Raw genomic sequence first — 18,482 nt, forward strand, 5'->3', positions numbered from 1 at the left:
TGCCAAAGCAGTGAAAACGCAGAATGTTTTGTTTCCCCGTTTGCAAAAACAAGCAACAGCACCCACTAGTGGCCCAACATGAAAACCACATCGCTTTCACTATTTCATCCATTTCTGTAGAGACGAACAACGTTTCACTTATTTTTATTTCAAACACAAAACAGACAGGTTTCAGAAAATGTCACCGTGCAACGTGAAACTTTCTTGAAACAAAAACGTAAAACGACGAGGCGGAAGTGTGACGGTGTAAAAACAGGAGATGCAGTGGAATTCTGGGACAGAGTGAACAGAGGAGGAGGAATGGTTGGGAGTGACGGGGGACAGTTTGTCATCAGAAGACAGTAAAGTGCTTCAACGCCCCCGAGGCTGAGAAAACAGGCCGGACCAGTGTGTGTGTGTGTGTGTGTGTGTGTGTGTGTGTGTGTGTTACAATGTAAACAACAGGAAGAGTACCAAACACACTCAGCCTGAAGGCCTGCCAGAGTGGAAACAGGAAGCTGTGTGTGTGTGTGTGTGTGTGTGTGTGTGTGTGTGTGTGTGTGTGTGCGCCCCTCAGAGGACACTTTAGGACACCAAACCTAAAGTGAGCTGGAGTGTAAACAGACATGATGTCAAACAAAAAATAGTAGAATGTGGACAAAAACGAGCAGATTTTTTTCCTGACTGACGAGTGTTTCCTGTATTTCCGGTGTGCTTCCTGAGTGTTTCTGGTGTATTTCCTGTTTCCCGTGTGTTTCTAGTGTGTTAGGGTTAGGGTTAGGGTGTTTCCAGTGTATTTCCTGTTTCCTGTGTGTTTGCTGTGTGTTTCCTGTTTCCTGTGTGTTTGCTGTGTGTTTCCTGTTTCCTGTGTGTTTGCTGTGTGTTTCCTGTTTCCTGTGTGTTTGCTGTGTGTTTGCTGAGCGCTCCCTCCACGTGTTGAGCCATCACGTGCAGGAACCCGTGCTGCATTGCAGTGGCCTTCACACAGCGCTGCCATTTGAAAGATGATGATGAAGGTTTGTGTAAGTCTGCTGCTGCTGAGTCACCGGCAGGATTTAATATTTGAAATGACAATTGAAGAGAAAATGTCACGGCAAATGAAGAAAACAGGGAAAAGACACAGAAGACGCGGCCGAGAGAAGGAAAGACCGGGAGAGCTGGAGAGTGACAAAAACAAGAGAAATGTCAGAGAGTCAGCAGGAAGAAGAGAGAGGAGAGGATTCTGAAGTCTGAAGAAACAGAGACAGAAGAACGACTGACGATGGAGACAAAGAGGGAATCTTCCTCCTCCAGCATCCAGAGCATAGAGCATCTTCCTCTCACATAGTCCTGGTCGCTCAGACAATGCTAATGCCACACAAAAAAAAAACAGAGGAATGTAAACATCAATGCCACTTTAAAAAGTTATCAGTTAGTTGTTATCGGCAGCGCCTCAAGCAGCCGCTGCGATCCATCTGCAGGAGGCTGGGAAGTGTTTCCTCAGCCGGAGTAACCTGGTTAGGAGGAGCGGTGACATCATGCTGTGGCGCAAACAGGCTCTGCAGAGCCTTCCAGGAAATCAGTGTAATGGGATCGAGCATCCATTAACACACACACACACACACGCACGCACATGAACACACACACACACACTCACACAGGGATTATGGAGCCAGTGTGTCTGTTGGTCGGCTTTGAGGTGAAATTGAAGCGTGACTCGTCCTACTTTAGATTTCCAAACATCTATTTATTCCTCTCTCTCTCTCTCTCTCTCTCTCTCTCTCTCTGTCCTACCATTCAACATGAACACCTCCTGTGCACGCCCACCTGTGCACCTCCACTTCCTGCCCGGACCAAACAAGGGCAGGCGGCCCTGCCGGGGTCCCGCGGCGTCCGGCGGCGAGTGCCTGATGGCCGTGTGGCCCCGTGCGCCGCGCGCTCCATCCTCGCCCAGGTTTCCCGCCTCACGGCCGGGCTAAGAATAGAGCCTGTTACATAACGCCGCCGATGCCGCCGTGCATTCTGGGACGGGATGGCTGCTGCTCTCATTGTTTGAGGGGACTGAAGAGAAGACGATCTCCTCCTGTTTGACACCGCTCCAAATCCTCCGCTCGCACATTCAAACAGCCTCATGACTTATAATCTGAGTGTCCGCATCCTGTCAGCATCTCGTCCTGGAGCTGGATTAGAGCATCTTCCTCCTCTAACATCCAGATTATAGAGCATCTTCCTCCTCTAACATCCAGTTAGTTTTTACAGTTGACAACATAACAACAATCCAACCTGGTGTTCTGTCCACATGGATCTGTGTTCTCCCACCGTTAATGTTTAGAGAGTATTGCCCTCTGCAGTGTGTGTGTGTGTGTGTGTGTGTGTGTGTGTGTGTGTGTGTGTGTGTGTGTGTGTGTGTGTCATTACAGAAACAAATAGCAGCACCAAATGGTGGACCAACATGAAAACATGTTGCCATGAAAGCAGACACTGATGTCTGAATGTTGCCTCGTGAAGCCGCGTTCAGACCGAACGCGTTTTTGAGTCAAAAAATGGAAAAACGTGAGAAGTTGAACGCGCGTCAATTTGAGGTTCCGCAGCTGAACAACGTCGGGCCCCCGAGGAGACCGCGTTGACGCCGCGCGTCTGTGGTGGGAAGGCGGGGCTTCCAGCCTTATTTCCTGTGTTAGCTTAGCATCATTGGCTTGGCTTTATTTGCTTAATAAAGCCAGACAACGCCGGGTACGCCGTACCCGGGTGCACGATATCACCCAGAGACGGTCGGAGTGTGGTGAGTTTCACCATTTGCTGGAGGAGCCGCGCCAGGATGAGCGTCGCTTTCACCGGTCCCCGCTCCCTGACCTTCGTCACCATAGAGACGCTCTCTGACCAGTTTGGTGCAAAAACGCCACGTCAGAAGTTCAGATTTCCCAACTTCAGCGTCGGCCGCAAAAACACGACACGCCGCAAAAACGTGCCACAAAAATGTGTCTGATGCGCCGCTGGGATTTTCGCCGCTGGTGAACACGCCGTCCCCCATTGTTTTTCAATTACATTTCGACGCAAAAACGCAGAAATCATTTGGCGGAGTGAACGGGCCTTTAATGTGAAGCTTCTCTGAAATGGAAACGCTAGCAGGACGCGTCTGAACAAGGCCTGGAACCAGCATTAGTGGAGGTACTTCAATCTGCGGTTCCAGCTCGGTGAGGTGAGGAGATCATTTACCAACTGATCTGATGGTGAAGAGTGTGTGTGTGTGTGTGTGTGTGTGTGTGTGTGTGTGTGTGTGTGTGTGTGTGTGTAAGCCTGAGTGAGTCAGAGATGGAGGTCAGGAGCGCCCACGGCTTCTTTCACGAGCTGATTGAATTATCTGGATTTAAAAGCTTTAGCTCGTCGTGCCAGAGAGCGTCTGCCACAAGCAGTTAGCTTAATGATGAGCATGCAGCAACGCGGCAACTCAGCAACGCAACCACTCAGGGACGGGGTCTGAATCCCCCAGTCTGTCCTCTCCAACACTCCCCGAACTCAAACCGGGACGGCAGAAAGTCTCCTCTGAGTCTGGTTCTGGTCCGGTCCCTGGTTGAAGGACTCCCTCCGGTCCTCCGTCTCCCCTGCCTTGCTCAGGGGAGTTGTCGGTTCCTTTAGCTGACTGAGCTGTACTGAAACTGTAGAAAGGAAACTGAACTGATTGAACTGATTGTGGCTCCGATCTGCTCTTCGCTCCTCATCCGTTTCTTTCTCTTTCATTTGACTTCAAGTTCAGAACAAACAGATGATCGTCTCATTTTTCAGTGTCATGTTACAGCGCCCCCACAGGCTGAAGGGAGAACTGCAGCTCATCTGGGGTCTGGTGTGTGTGTGTGTGTGTGTGTGTGTGTGTGTGTGTGTGTGTGTGTGTGTGTGTGTGTGTGTGTGTGTGCCTGACTGATAAAGAGTTTAAAAAGAACAGGTTGAACTGAAGGAAACTTCCCCGTTTCTTGGTCGGGGTTTGGATTTTCACGTGTGCAGTTTGAGGAGCTGCTCCTCGTCTTCCTCCTCCTCCTCCTCCTCCTCCTCCATCTCTCCCTTCCTCCCCCTCTCTTCTCCCTCGCTCACTTTCTGTCCTCCTCCTTCAGTGTTTCCATGGAAACCATTGCTCACAGTGTTTTTGTCAGTCAGTTGTTTATCTGAGGAGTTTCAGCCTTCAACGTTCAAACTCTGTCCATCACTTCAGTCAGAATCTGTCGGAGGAAGTTAATCAATGGCCTTTTAGAGGAAAGTGTTTGTACTGAAGGAGTCTGAGGACGCCTGACGTCTTCATACAGTCCTCCTGACACACGTTATAAATCAGAATTACAAACATCTGTCAGGTGGAAAGTAAACGATGACATTGACTCACATCACTTTCATCCAGTAGTTTTTTTGGGTAATTATTAATGTTTCAGTCATTTTCAGAATAGGAAAATTAACATTTACTTGACTAAACAAATGAAATGAGGAAAGAAAGAACCAAACTGGAGAGTGACTGAGAGTCTGTTGTGTGAACAGCTGACCGAGCGCCGATCAGCTGGACAAACTGAGGAAACCTGCTGCTCACAGAGAAGAGGAGCGTTCAGGCTCCTGATGGAGGACTGGAGGCTTCAGGGCGTCTGACTTCCTCTCCTCTATCAGCAGCCAGCGGGATCCTTCGGTTCAGACTGTTTCTGTAGAAACAGTCTGTCCTGACGGAATGGCTCAACATTTCAAGTGTTGCTGATACTTTGATTGTGGTTTGATTTTTTTTCTTTTTCTTTTCTTTCCAGCGTTCTTGACCTGCGGTGGCGAGTTTGAGGTGAAGAAAACGGATGGACCGTAGAATTCAGAAATTATTTATTGTGCTTGAGAATGTTTTAAAAGATGATGTGAAGAAAGTTTTCACCTCCTGAAAGCACCTTAAATGTTTTACTCAAACCACAGTTTCCACGAATTACTTGTACACTTTGACTTGAGTAGATTTTTAGATGGAACTTTTACTGTTACAGAAGTAGAAGTTCAGCAAAGTAAAGATAGATATCTTCACCCAACTCCAATTCTTCACTTCTTTTTGCTCTGTAATCTGGACGTTAGTTCTTCAGGATTAAAATGGCTCCTCCTCCAGCAAACGGGAGGCGAGATAAAATGCATCAGTTTGGATGACAGCATTGAGGTATGCTAATGCTAATGCTAATGCTAAAAATGAGATTAGTAAGAGAGAGACAGCAGCTCCGAAAATATTCATCCAGGAAAAAAGCACGACCAAGATCATGAAAACGTCAGGGTGGAGTTATTGTTGCAGTGGGTGGGGTAGATGCAGAGGGTGGGGTAGATGCAGAGGGTGTTGTAGGTGTTGCAGTGGGTGGGGTAGGCGGTGCAGTGGGTGGGGTAGGTGTTGCAGTGGGTGGGGTAGGCGGTGCAGTGGGTGGGGTAGGTGTTGCAGTGGGTGGGGTAGATGCAGTGGGTGGGGTAGGTGTTGCAGTGGGTGGGGTAGGCGGTGCAGTGGGTGGGGTAGGCGGTGCAGTGGGTGGGGTAGGTGTTGCAGTGGGTGGGGTAGGTGTTGCAGTGGGTGGGGTAGGTGTTGCAGTAGGTGGGGTAGGTGTTGCAGTGGGTGGGGTAGGCGTTGCAGTGGGTGGGGTAGGTGTTGCAGTGGGTGGGGTAGGCGGTGCAGTGGGTGGGGTAGGTGTTGCAGTGGGTGGGGTAGATGCAGTGGGTGGGGTAGGTGTTGCAGTGGGTGGGGTAGGCGGTGCAGTGGGTGGGGTAGGCGGTGCAGTGGGTGGGGTAGGTGTTGCAGTGGGTGGGGTAGGTGTTGCAGTGGGTGGGGTAGGTGTTGCAGTGGGTGGGGTAGGCGTTGCAGTGGGTGGGGTAGGTGTTGCAGTGGGTGGGGTAGGTGTTGCAGTGGGTGGGTAGGCGTTGCAGTGGGTGGGGTAGGCGTTGCAGTGGGTGGGGTAGGTGTTGCAGTAGGTGGGGTAGGCGTTGCAGTGGGTGGGGTAGGTGTTGCAGTGGGTGGGTAGGCGTTGCAGTGGGTGGGTAGGCGTTGCAGTGGGTGGGGTAGGTGTTGCAGTGGGTGGGGTAGATGCAGTGGGTGGGGTAGGCGTTGCAGTGGGTGGGGTAGATGCAGAGGGTGGGGTGGGTGTTGCAGTGGGTGGGGTAGGCGGTGCAGTGGGTGCGGTAGGCGTTGCAGTGGGTGGGGTAGGTGTTGCCACCCGACTCACCCTGCATGCAGAACTTGAGCTCCTTGGCGTCAGTGACGGTGCTGGACGGCATCCGGTCCGGAACCTTCTTGCTCATGCGGCTGTAGCTCCGCCTCTTCTTGGTCTCGCCCCACAGGTTGGAGCCGCCGTGCATGCTGGGAATGTTGAGCACGGCGATGCCTTCCAGTGAGGTGTTGCTGAGGTCCAAGATGATGCCGTCACACTGAGACACAACACACAACACAACACACTGAAGTGTGTATCTGGCTTCCTCATGCTCTTAATAAAAGACGAACCAGAACATTAGAATCAGTGTCAGGGGAGATGAGTTCACAGATGTTCTCCAGATGTGAGGAGGAGAACAGAGGATCTGGTGACAGATCTGGATGATGGACCCGGATTATGGACCTCGCTGAGGTTGCATCATGCTGACTGAGCCACATTAGTGCAGCCTTGTGGGTTAAAAGTGTGTAGTTAGTGCTCTGCTGGTTCCGTTGAGAGAAGCAGTGATTTGCTGCCGCCCTGCTGAGCGTGGAACTCCCAGGTGACACGTTGAAGCAGCTCGGTGTGACAGAACAATTCAGTCCTCGACTTCACGGCACATTAATCCGAGGATGGAGCTATGAATAGACGCTCTCTTTTACAAACGGCTTCCAGCAGAAGATGAAACATCTCCAAACGTCTGTCAGAGCTTCTTCTCCTCCTTCACTTGACTCAGACAGAAAAAAAAAACCCCACTGTTAATGGAAGCTCTTCAGGAAAACATGTCAGAGGTATGTTATAAAAACGTACCTGCCTGAAAAGGCACGAGGAATGGTTGGCATGTACAAATTCAGGTAGTGTGTGTGTGTGTGTGTGTGTTCCGTGTGGAGTTGCTGTCTCCGAGGAGCACTGACCTCCACTTCGATACACTCGTTCAGTTTCTTGCAGGTGGCTGAGATGGTCTCGGTCGTCCCGAACTCGAAGTACCACAGTTTGTTCTTCATCCTGTAGAAACAGAACACAGCAGACACACGAGTGAAGGACAGACACACACACACACACACACACACACACACACACACACTGAAGCTGTCGCCGCTCTGACAGCTCACGGTCATGTGACCTCCACATCAAAAGGGTGAAACATGGCTGCTGGGAAGAGGGCCAGAGGTAACTCTCAGTGCGCAGCGTAGTTCAAGGCCTGTAGGGGGAGCTGTCAGGATGACCTGATGGAGGGACATCCAGATTATTCAGCATCTTCCTCCTCTAACTGTCCGATTGTAGAGCGTCTCCCCTCACTTACATCCAGATTATAGAGCACGCACTTTGTGATTCTATCTGTGGAAAGCACTTCATAAATAATCTTTACTTACTTAACCAGGTCGCTAGTTACTTTTTATCTGCAGTAACTCATGAAGGAACTCGTCCGTCATTATTTGAGTTGTCGAGCTCTGAGACAATGCGAGGCTGAAGTCCTCTGAAGTTGGTGTGTGTTCCTGCTGTACCATGTCAGTTGTTGTGCGCTCAGAGATTAGCAGTAATCTACATTTAAAAGGTTCAAACATACAGAAACCCCCTCGACTCGACTCCCTCCTGCTCTTTATTTCGCTTAAAATCCAGCCGTGAAGACTCGGGTGGATTGTGTGTTTTTCTGCTAATTGTCTTTCCATCTCCTGTCCTTCGGTTCCTCCTCACGCGTCCCCAGAAAGCTCCGATCGGGGGATTATCAGCAGATTCACATCAGTCAGGAGCGGCGCTGGCTGTCAGCCTCGCCTCATTAAGCTGGTTCCACATGAGACGGCCCGTAAAACAAAGGCAATTAACTCATTTCCACCCGCCGCTACCCCCACTGCCCCCCACCTCCAGGAGACCAACTGCCTCCATAAGCCTTTCCGCCATTATTCCCAAGTTTCTGCACAAAACACCCAAACAAGAAGCAGCAGGAAGGAGCAGAGAGAGGCACCGGCACGGCGAGCCACACAAACAAACCAGGCTAACAGCTGCAGCGGCAACACGGTCCTGACAGAGACACGGCGGGGACATGAAGGGGACACAGCAGAGACACGGCGGAGACATGAAGGGGACACAGCAGAGACACGGCGGAGACACAACAGAAACATGACGGGGAAACAGTAGAGACACGATGGACACACAGCAGAGACAAGGTGGAGACAGAGAGACAACGGAGACACGGCAGAGGACTGGGACATGAGGGAGACACAACTTAGGCTCAACAGACACATGGTGAAGAGAAGACAGAGAGACACTGGAGAGACATAAAACGTGATGCAGAGACGACAGAGAATCCTCCAGCTTACGCAAATACTCATCCGGCATCAGGCAAGACTTTTCAACTCCTACAATCTCCAACAGAATCTGTAGATTCCTTCTTCTGCTTCTGCTGCGACCATCCAACAGCTGTGAGCACTCCAGTCAGAGCCAGAGACAAGCTAAAGCTGTTAGCACTGAAGCTAAAGCTGTTAGCACTGATGACAAATCAATGAGTTTGGACCAGGTTGAGGCTAACATCGCACTAGTGTTTGGTTAACTTCAAATTATCTTATACAATTTCTGGAAAAGTTTGAGACTAACTTTGAACTAGTTTGAGGCTACCTTTGGGCTAGTTTTAGGCTACCTGTAGACATGTTTGAGGCTACTCTTGGACACGTTTTAGGCTAACTTTGTACTAGTTTAAAGCTACTTTTGAACTTCTACTGAATTATCTCTGATAATTGAAATTTTTTTTGGGTAAAATCCATCAGATGTGCAATTTCACTTTCAACTAATTTGTCTATAAACTAAAATACTCAATCTCCTGTGGACTGGAGGTGGAATGTTGTTTGAGATCTTGTGGAACACGTGATCGTGTCGCTGAACCCTAAACCCTCCAAAAAAGGGCTTTTCCTGTTTATTCTGCTCACAGGGCTGAATTGGAGTGCGGTGTTTTCTTGCTGCAGAAGTCGCTGATGCTTCCAGCAGGAAAACATGTTGACGAGTGAGTCACCTCCAGCTTTGTGTCGGCTCTCACGTGGTTCGGTGACAGTAGCAGGAGTCCTCCAGCTCGTCCTTGTCCAGTGAAACTTACAGCAAATGGATGGAAAACATGTTTTCTTCAGCACTGGACTGAAAAGGTGAAGTTAATATCCTCGCACACCTGGGTGACGGGAAGACGAGGACGGGGCGTGAACCTTCTGAACCACCACTCAGACAGACGTACCGACACTACAAAGCTGCTTACGAGTCTGAAACTAGTTAAAGTCACGAGAGAACCAGGCCGAGCTCGGAGCTGGATGTGTGTTCGATATGATGCTGTGTGTCCGCATGCATGTGTGTGTGTGTGTAAAGGTGTGTACAGGCTAATGCTAATGCTCCGTCCAGAGGGACGGTGTTGTTATTGAAGGAGCATTTAAACTCGACAAACAGACCAGAGCAGCGGTCATGGCTAGCTTCTTCTTCCAACTTCGGCTCATCACCAAAGTCAAACCACTTCTAAAAAGGGCCGATCTAGAAAAAGCCACCTATGCTTGTACTGCATCGGTCTGGATTATTGCAACTCCCTGTCCGTCGGCATTGACAAGTCTGAGCTTAACCGTCTGGAGCTCGTCCAAAACGCAGCAGCTGGTCTCTTAACCGGGACAAAGAAACAGGAGCACATAACTCCGGTGCTTTCCTCACTCCACTGGCTTCAAGTTAGGTTCAGGATTGATTTCAAGATTCGTTTGTTTGTTCTTAAGCCGCAGAACAGACTGGCCCCAGATTATTTATCAGACCTTGTTAAGGTCCACCAACCCTCTAGAGTCCTGAGGTCAGCTGACCAGATGATTCAGTTCACTTCAATTCAGCTTTATTTATTTTATTATTTATGCCATAGTCATTTCTAGACACGTTTACAGAGAAAACTCAACAGATCCACATCAGCAAGCATAAGCGACCTTGGAAAGGAAAAACTCCCTTTTTAAAAGGAAGAAACCTGCAGAACCAGGCTCAGAGGTGGCGGCTTTCTGCTGTTCTGTGACTCTCAATGTTCCTTGATCCTTCTTAAAAGCCAGAGGAGATCCAGCCTTTGCAGTCGTGGCTCCCAGACTGTGGAGCAGTTCGCGCCTCTCGGTGCAGTTTGTTTGTGGATGGCCTCTACGTTTTTAAATCCCGGCTGAAAACCCACCTGTTCACCCTGACGTTCGGCTGAGCAGGGTCACCTCAGGCATCTGTGCTTTTCTTTCACACTGTGTTTCTCCTCTGCTTTGTTATTGTTCTGTTTTGACTGTTTTATCTTGTACGGTATATTTTTGCACTTTGACTGGCAATCCGCCTTTTTAAAAGTGCTATATAAAAATCGCGGTCCTCACTGGATGGACCGTGTTATTGATCTGCTGTCAGCTCAGAATAAAGTGCTGACTCACTCCTCAGGTTTCTGATTGGGTCAACCACCATTTCTCCGACTGTCTCCAGGTGGCTCCGCCCACTCACCTGCTGTTGAACTTCTCAGGGTGTTTCTCCCTCATCAGGTGGAAACGGTGTGCGATGGAGGCGTCCTGCAGGGGACAAGACAGCTTCAGGAGACAGACAGACAGAGACCTGCTGCTAGCGTCACGCTAAACCTGCTGCTCTGTTTAATGTGAGTCAGACGCAGAAGTTTTCCACTTGATGACACTTCTTAACCGACTTAACTCGTCAGTGTTCAAACCTGAGGAGCGGGTGGTACATTTCTCAGGTGCGGCGCTTCGTCAACCTTCAATTTCAGCCAATACTCTGAATTTTAAATTAAATACAGTGAATTTACAAAACAGTTAGTGGACGATCTGAAAGGAGCTCCAAGACGCAGCCATCAAATGCTTTAACTCGATGTTATTCATTATATCGTCAATCAGTGATTGGTGGAATCGCTACTAAAACCTGCCTCCACTGGGCTTTTTCAGTCACAACCTGTTTATCTGCTCCTTCTTTGCAGTTTATAATTTTTTTTTGTTGTGGGTAATGGACCGGGGCGGGGGCACCGGGGCTCCCTCACTCTTGGCCAGCCACCACTGGGTCAAACGTTGGTGTGGAGGTGAATAAAGAGCGTTTATGGTGTAGACAACGATTAGAGAAGGACTCAATGATTCCAGCGTGCTACAGGATCTTTGGCCTACAGCCTTATGGGTGAAAAAACATTCCGTGTGTTTACATGCGACTTTTTATTACTCTATAAATCCAAATAAAGTCTAATTCCGCTCGAAAATGGCCATGTAAAAGCCAGAAAACTTCACTCAGGATTAAGTTTAAATCGGAACAGACCCGGCGGGTTTATTCTCCTTTGGAAGTGGAATTATACTGTAATTAGGCACAACTTCATTCTGGTCGTTCTGCGCATGTTCCATCGTGATGACGCTGTTTACTTCCTGCAGGCCTTTTTACGTCACGGCTGCCTCCCGTCCAATCAGAACGCTTCGCAGACCCCAGTGAGAAGAGGATTTAATCCTTTGTTTTTCCCATGTAAACACCAAGCTCATAAATATAATTTGGAATTACCTAATTCAGAACAAACCAATTCCGAATTAAAAAACCATGGAACCACACTCAGTGTTTTTGCATTTTTTTGCCTTTACATGGCAACATTCTGAAAACCATGTCTGTTTCCACGGCAACAGCAGGAACACTTAAAGCGATGTAGTTTTCATGTTGAGAATTGTTCAGAGAAAAATACACTCTGAATTATAACTATGGATAAACACAGAGTACAACCAGGAGAATATGGCCTGGGACCAGGACCAGGAGCAGGATCAGGACCAGGACCAGGACCAGGACTAGGAGCAGTGTTCCCATCCTTTACAAGGAGACGGAGTCCAAGAAATTTTCAGAAAGTGTCCTTTCCAGTGTCTCTGAGCATCAAGGTTAACAAAGACCCAAAATACAACAAAAGCTGTGTGTTTTCACTCCAAATTGTCACGCAAACCCAGCCTCAGTCTGCCCCCCCCCCCCCACCCCCCCCCACCCCCACCCCCCAGCCCTCCTGCCCCCTGCAGCAGGACCAACAGCCTGCAGCACTCTGGAGGGTGAAGGTTGGTCAGATCTAACAGGGACAGGGGGGGTGGGGGTGGGGGGGGGGGGGGGGGGGTGGGGGGTGGGGGGGTGGGGGGGGGGTTGGGGAGCAGCGGTCAATGACAAACATCAACAAAACCCCCAAAACAACAGAAAGTATGAGAGTGGCTTGATTCAGCCTCTGTCCATCTCATCAAGGACAACAAAACAAGACACGAAGCTTCACACATTCAGTTCAAACATCACAAACAGTCCGTCAGACTGGGAAGAACATGGAGCTGGACACATGGCAGACACATGGCAGACCACGTGTTGGACCACATGTTGGACTATGTGTTGGACCGCATGTTCAACCAGGTATTGGACCATGTTTTGGACCACATGTTGAAGCGCATGTTGAATCACATCTTTAGAGCAGCCAGTAGTCAAAATGCTGGTTCGTCACCGTGGTAACCTGGTCTGAAGCTGGCAGACTACAACTTCCTGTCACTAATACTTCTTCTGACCTTCAGTTGCTACCAGGACATGGACACACACACACACACACACACACACACACACACAGAGGGAGAGAGAAAGAAATAGACACAGAGATAGTGACACACACAAACAGAAATACACACAAACACACTCAAACTGAGGTAAACTGAGTGGTCTCTTAACAGGAAGTGATGTCTTCTAACCCACCCCCACTTCCTGTTGACCTGGAGAGATTTGACCTCTAATAAGTTTCAGTATTTATTTGAAAAAAAAAATTGTTGACTTCAGTTTTTCACTGAGCAGTAAAACATTCAAGAGTTGGGTTGTTAAAATCAGTTGTGCTCACCACACACACACACACACACACACACACACACACACACACACACACACTTCGCCAGTCAAACAAATGAAGGACGACTGAGCTGGAGCTTTCAAAGGCCCGGCCTTGGCAGCCTCACGTCACCATAGCAACCGCATCCCGAGTGATGATGTGATGGACGTATGGCAGGAAGTGGAGACCATGTTCGGTGTGAAGAGCAGATCTGAGGACAGCAGTGAGTCACAGTGCTGCATTCAGGTGTCCTGTGATGCGTTCAGGTGTCTTGTGGTGCGTTCAGGTGTCTTGTGATGCGTTCAGGTGTCTTGTGGTGCATTCAGGTGTCCTCTGATGCGTTCAGGTGTCTTGTGGTGCGTTCAGGTGTCCTGTGATGCGTTCAGGTGTCTTGTGATGCGTTCAGGTGTCTTGTGGTGCGTTCAGGTGTCTTGTGGTGCGTTCAGGTTGGGATAATTGTGAAAATTATGAAATTGGCAGATCAAAACCTTAAACTGAGAACACATTCCAAATTTGACTCAGGATAAATGAGTTTCAATCTCTGTGGAAAAATCCCGTGTCTACAAAAGCGCACACACACACACACACACACACACACACACACACACACACACACACACACACACACACACACACACACACACACACTGTGGGGGTCGTTGTGTAACGTGTGCCTGGTGCATCGTTCTCCTGCCAAACGTCTACCTGCACATATGTCGTCTCCACGTCGTCCTGTGGTTTTTATCCTGAGAGCTGCTCAGGTCTAAAGATAGAAGCTGCTGCTGGAGTCCGACCAGTGTGTGTGTGTGTGTGTGTGTGTGTGTGTGTGTGTGTGTGTGTGTCCCTCACCACTCCGATGGAGAAGTAGTTGTTGACGATGCTGTAGGGGACGGGGTCTCCTTTGTCCTCCTTGTCGTCGGGGACGATGTCGATGTTCCAGCGGTCCAGAACCACCTCGGCTCCGTGCTCGATGTCCCGGAGGAACTTCAGCAGGCTGCCGCCTTCGTAGCCTGCGGGGCGGAGCGACGGGCGGAGGAGCAGATCAGACGAAGGGGCTCAGCTCACAGAGCGACACGGAGACGGAGCGGCCTCCAAAGACTCTGCTGACGAGTGTGTCAAAGGGTTGTGTTTTCACTTGAAATCACCGTGGTGCAAACGAGGGAAGGGCCTCTGCTGCTGGAGTACGACCCACCGCGTGTGTGTGTGTGTGTGTGTGAGTGTGTGTGTGTGTGTGTGTGAGCTGCTCACCTCCTCCCCAGCGGAGGCAGCGAGCGAGGTCGTTCCCGGTGCCCAGGGGCAGGATGGCCACCGGCGGGTGTGTGGCAAAGCCGGCCTTATCTTAACACACACACACACACACACACACACACACACACACACACAAACACACACACACACACACACACACACACACACACAAACACACACAGTGAGATCTCCATTCGTGCTGTGCGAGTCAGCTTGAAGCAGGGTCCAGACTGAAGTACCGATGCAGTCCAGGATCCAGCCCACGGTGCCGTCGCCTCCGCAGGCCAGAACCCGGAAGTCCGGAACATCGTGGAAGAAGTTCAGTCTGCAGAGAGAAGAAGGGACTGAGGAGAGAGTTCAGAGGAACGACAGCGAGAGACAAGACACACACACACACACACACACACACACACACACACACACACACACACACACACAGTCTCGTATTTCTATCCTTGTGGGGACCTTCCATTGACTCCCATTCATGTCTAGCCCCTAACCCTGACCCTTACCCTAACCCTAACCCACACGACAACAAAGCCTAACCCTAAAGAAATGTTTTTGCACTTTTACTTTTTTCAGTAACAACAACATGGTCAAGAAAACACTGTTTCTCCTACTTAGGACCGGAAAAAGGTCCCCACAAGGCACGTCGTTCCACGTTTTGCTATCCTTGTGGGGACATTTGGCCCCAACAAGGATAGAAATACGAGAACACACACACACACACACACACACACACACACACACACACACACACACACACACACACACACACACTCACCCGGCCATCGGTCCTCCTCGGTCCAGACTGTAGACCTGTCGAGGGTTCAGCAGGTACCTGAACTTCCTCAGCACCCTGGAAACAAAACCCACATTCCTCAAACACAGAACCAGAAGCAGAACCAAAACTTAATCTGGTCTCCGAGTAGAACCAGGGACAGGGTCTCAGTAGAACCAGAAACAGGGTCTCAGTAGAACCAGGAACAGAGTCTCAGTAGAACCAGGGACAGGGTCTCAGTAGAACCAGGGACAGGGTCTCAGTAGAACCAGGGACAGGGTCTCAGTAGAACCAGGGACAGGGTCTCAGTAGAACCAGGGACAGGGTCTCAGTAGAACCAGGGACAGGGTCTCAGTAGAACCAGGAACAGGGTCTCAGTAGAACCAGGGACAGGGTCTCAGTAGAACCAGGGACAGGGTCTCAGTAGAACCAGGGACACAGTGAAAGTAGAACCCTAACGGGGCCCAAAAGCAGCAGCTGGTGGTTCCTCTGAACTTGTGGTGAAGTCTAATAATAGCTGATGACTTCCTGTGTGGTGCTGATGCAGCGTGGTTACTATGGAAACGAGTGAGGCTGAAGGGAGGCATCGCTGCTCTGATTGAATAATCCACAGATCCTCGCTGCAAACACAGCTTTCAGCGGGCCAGAGGAGAACTGCAGCAGCACCGAGGAACCAGAGGAACCAGAGGAACCCAACGAGAGCCGAGGAACCAGGGGAACCGGACAGGACTGGAGGAACGAGACCGACCTAACGACGGCAGCAGAGCCGGAGGATGCTGACGAGGGTAGAGTAACAAGCAGAGCCTAACAAGGGCGGAGGAGCTCAAGAACCAAGTACCAGCAGAGGAACCATTCACCAGTCTGAGCTCACAGAGGTTTCATCAATGACCTGCTGTTGGAATCGAACCGTGGTCCCTCATGGCTATATTTAAACAAAGCCAAGACTGAGTAGAATGACGAGATGAAAAAACATGTCTTCCTAATCTGCATTTCACATCAAACCAAAACTTTCCTTTTTTTTTTTTTTTTTTTTTTTTTTTTTTAATTTAATGATTTCACTTTACTTGGTTTGGCTGCACATGTGTCAGTATCGTCATGGAAACAGGACAATCGGCACAATCTGCACACTAAACACAGTCAATACAATGTGCACAATCTACACAGCTGGACAATCAATACAATGTGCACAGTGAGTGAGTTAAACCCAGTGAGGATCCTGAACGCACCACCACCCTCCATCTGAGTGCAGATCCTGACTGATTCTCGGTCGTTTGCTGCCCCCTGCTGGTTTGAAATGAAATGAAACATGTTTCCTTTGGATGCTGCCTGCTCCAAACAGATCTGTGTGTTTCAAAGAGAGCCGGACTTAGAGAACCGATCCACCATGGAGAACTGGAATGAAGCGAAGAGGAGAACTAGTGTGTGTGTGTGTGTGTGTGTGTGTGTGTGTGTGTGTGTGTGTGTGTGTGTGTGTGTGTGTCCTCACCTCTCCCCCTGCCTTCCTCCGCTCTTTGGGTTCACCAGTACGAGGAGTGGATGAGTCCCAGGAAGAGGAGAAACCTACAGAGGGGAGTGACTCCTGTTAGCTCCTCCTTCACTCAGTCATCCCCCCACCCCGTCACCCCGTCACCCCATCACCCCGTCACTCTGTCACCACACCTGAGATTCAGGATTACTTTAGGAAGTAGAGAGTAACTCCAGAGTACCTGCAGCGCCTGGCCGTCTCCAGGGGAGAACTTGAAGGTCTGACTGGGGTCGTCGGGACTCGTGCTGGGCGGAGACTCGCCCTCCCCCCGCTTCACCACCGAGTGGCGCTCCTGAGGACACGGAGGGTGTTTGTTAGAGACATGGAGACATGTCTGTCTCCAGAGGAGACACGATGGTTCACACCAGTGAAACAAAACAATAAGTTCTGACTGAAGGTTGAGAACTTCAGAAAAGTGAGAAGTTCTTAAAGGTGCATTAAAAGAATACTCCGAAGACTTTGGACCCACGCCCTATCCCTATCATTTACAAAGTGAGATAAGCTCATAAATACCTTTCTTGTGTCCGTTCGTCCAGTGCCTGGCTAACAGCTGTTAGCATCGTAGTTAGCTTAGCTCAACTACGGCAGGTGAAGAGGAGGCAGAGCCAGACTGAGAAAGTGGACAAAATACTCCTTTCAGTGGTCCAGGGGACGGCGTATTAGCACGTGAAGTAAATCCGAATGGTTATAAAGCATTTTAAAAGACGTGTTTTCTTTTCAATCCCTTAAAATAGCGTTTTGAGACACACAGATCTGCACAAGCATAGTGCGCTGCGGAAGGATATACCGGCGCACAGCGGCTGAGTCTATGCTTCTACTGCTGTGCTCCGGTATACCCTTCCGCGGAGCACTGCACATGCTCAGGTCTGTGTGGATCAAAACGTTATTTTAAGGGATTAAAAAGAAAACACGTCTTTTAAAATGTTTTATAACCATTTGGATTTACTTCGCGTGCTAATACGCCGTCCCCTGGACCACTGGAAGGAGGATTTTGTCCACTTTCTCAGTCTGGCTCTGTCTCCTCTTCACCTGCCGTAGTTGAGCTAAGCTAACTACGATGCTAACAGCTGTTAGCCAGGCACTGGACGAACAGACACAAGAAAGGTATTTATGAGCTTATCTCACTCTGTAAATGATCGGGATAGGGCGTGGGTCCAAAATCTTCGGAGTATTCCTTTAAGGAGTTTGCACATTTCATGCGAAACAGCGGCCCCTGCAGGCCTTGGGCGTAACTGCAGCTTAGTAAACACTTGTGTCTGTGGCTTGCGTCCATATAGGTGCATGGAAGAGGGGAACTCCTTCCTTGCTCTTTTAGTAGCGCTCAAGTAAAATTTAAGTTTCTTTTTCCTGGTGGAGTCTGTGCTGGAGTTGTGGCAGTGCTAGAAGCCGGTCTTTTCTTACTTTCTGGAAGATCCATCCTCAGTACTGCTTAGTTGTGGCGGACAAAACGAAAGCTAAGGAAATCAGGCCAGCGGGAGGGTGCCGGACCGGCACTGCAACTTTCAAGCGACAATTCAGCGCTGTTAGAGATACTTGCAATGAATACGTCAGGGCACATTTTACACATTATTGAATATTTGTAACATATTTATGCTGGAAAATAAGTAATTTTAAAGTTGAAAAACTCCTTAATGCACCTTTAGCAAGGAAAGACCTGCAAGTCTCCATGGCAACTACAGATTCCTCAAAAAGTCTCACCAGGACGACGGGGCAGATGTAGGAGGGCAGCAGGGTGTGGTCCCTCAGGGCGCCTCCGTCACACTCCGCCTTCACGTTGGACGCACACTTGTTATGGAGCTGCAGACAGAAGGGGGGAGGACGGAACGTCTGAGACTCACCAGGAGGTCATCTGAGGTCACCCTGAGGTCAACCTGACATCAGTCGAAGGTTATCTGAGGTCATTGGAGGTCAATCTGAGGTCATCCTGTGGTCAAAATGAGGTCATCGTGAAGTCAATTTGAGATCATCCTGAGGTCATCC

The 18,482-nt window shown here is 49.6% G+C and overlaps 1 protein-coding gene across 2 annotated transcripts in view; it reads right to left on the reverse strand.

The window, feature by feature from the left end:
* Positions 1 to 18,482, reverse strand: part of dgkg (diacylglycerol kinase, gamma) — a 37,808-nt gene that overhangs the window by 2,882 nt on the left and 16,444 nt on the right. For both annotated transcript variants that reach the window (XM_030112463.1, XM_030112464.1), the window contains exons 14-23: positions 18,201 to 18,299; positions 16,684 to 16,794; positions 16,464 to 16,537; positions 14,981 to 15,055; positions 14,436 to 14,521; positions 14,197 to 14,286; positions 13,798 to 13,958; positions 10,584 to 10,648; positions 7,031 to 7,121; positions 6,156 to 6,357 (exon numbers count right to left, since the gene is read on the reverse strand). In XM_030112463.1, the coding sequence (XP_029968323.1) occupies positions 6,156 to 6,357; positions 7,031 to 7,121; positions 10,584 to 10,648; positions 13,798 to 13,958; positions 14,197 to 14,286; positions 14,436 to 14,521; positions 14,981 to 15,055; positions 16,464 to 16,537; positions 16,684 to 16,794; positions 18,201 to 18,299 (1,054 nt within the window). The remainder of the gene's footprint in view (positions 1 to 6,155; positions 6,358 to 7,030; positions 7,122 to 10,583; positions 10,649 to 13,797; positions 13,959 to 14,196; positions 14,287 to 14,435; positions 14,522 to 14,980; positions 15,056 to 16,463; positions 16,538 to 16,683; positions 16,795 to 18,200; positions 18,300 to 18,482) is intronic.

The sequence above is a fragment of the Salarias fasciatus genome, chromosome 16, assembly GCF_902148845.1.
Source record: "Salarias fasciatus chromosome 16, fSalaFa1.1, whole genome shotgun sequence".
In the NCBI taxonomy this organism is placed as follows: domain Eukaryota; kingdom Metazoa; phylum Chordata; class Actinopteri; order Blenniiformes; family Blenniidae; genus Salarias; species Salarias fasciatus.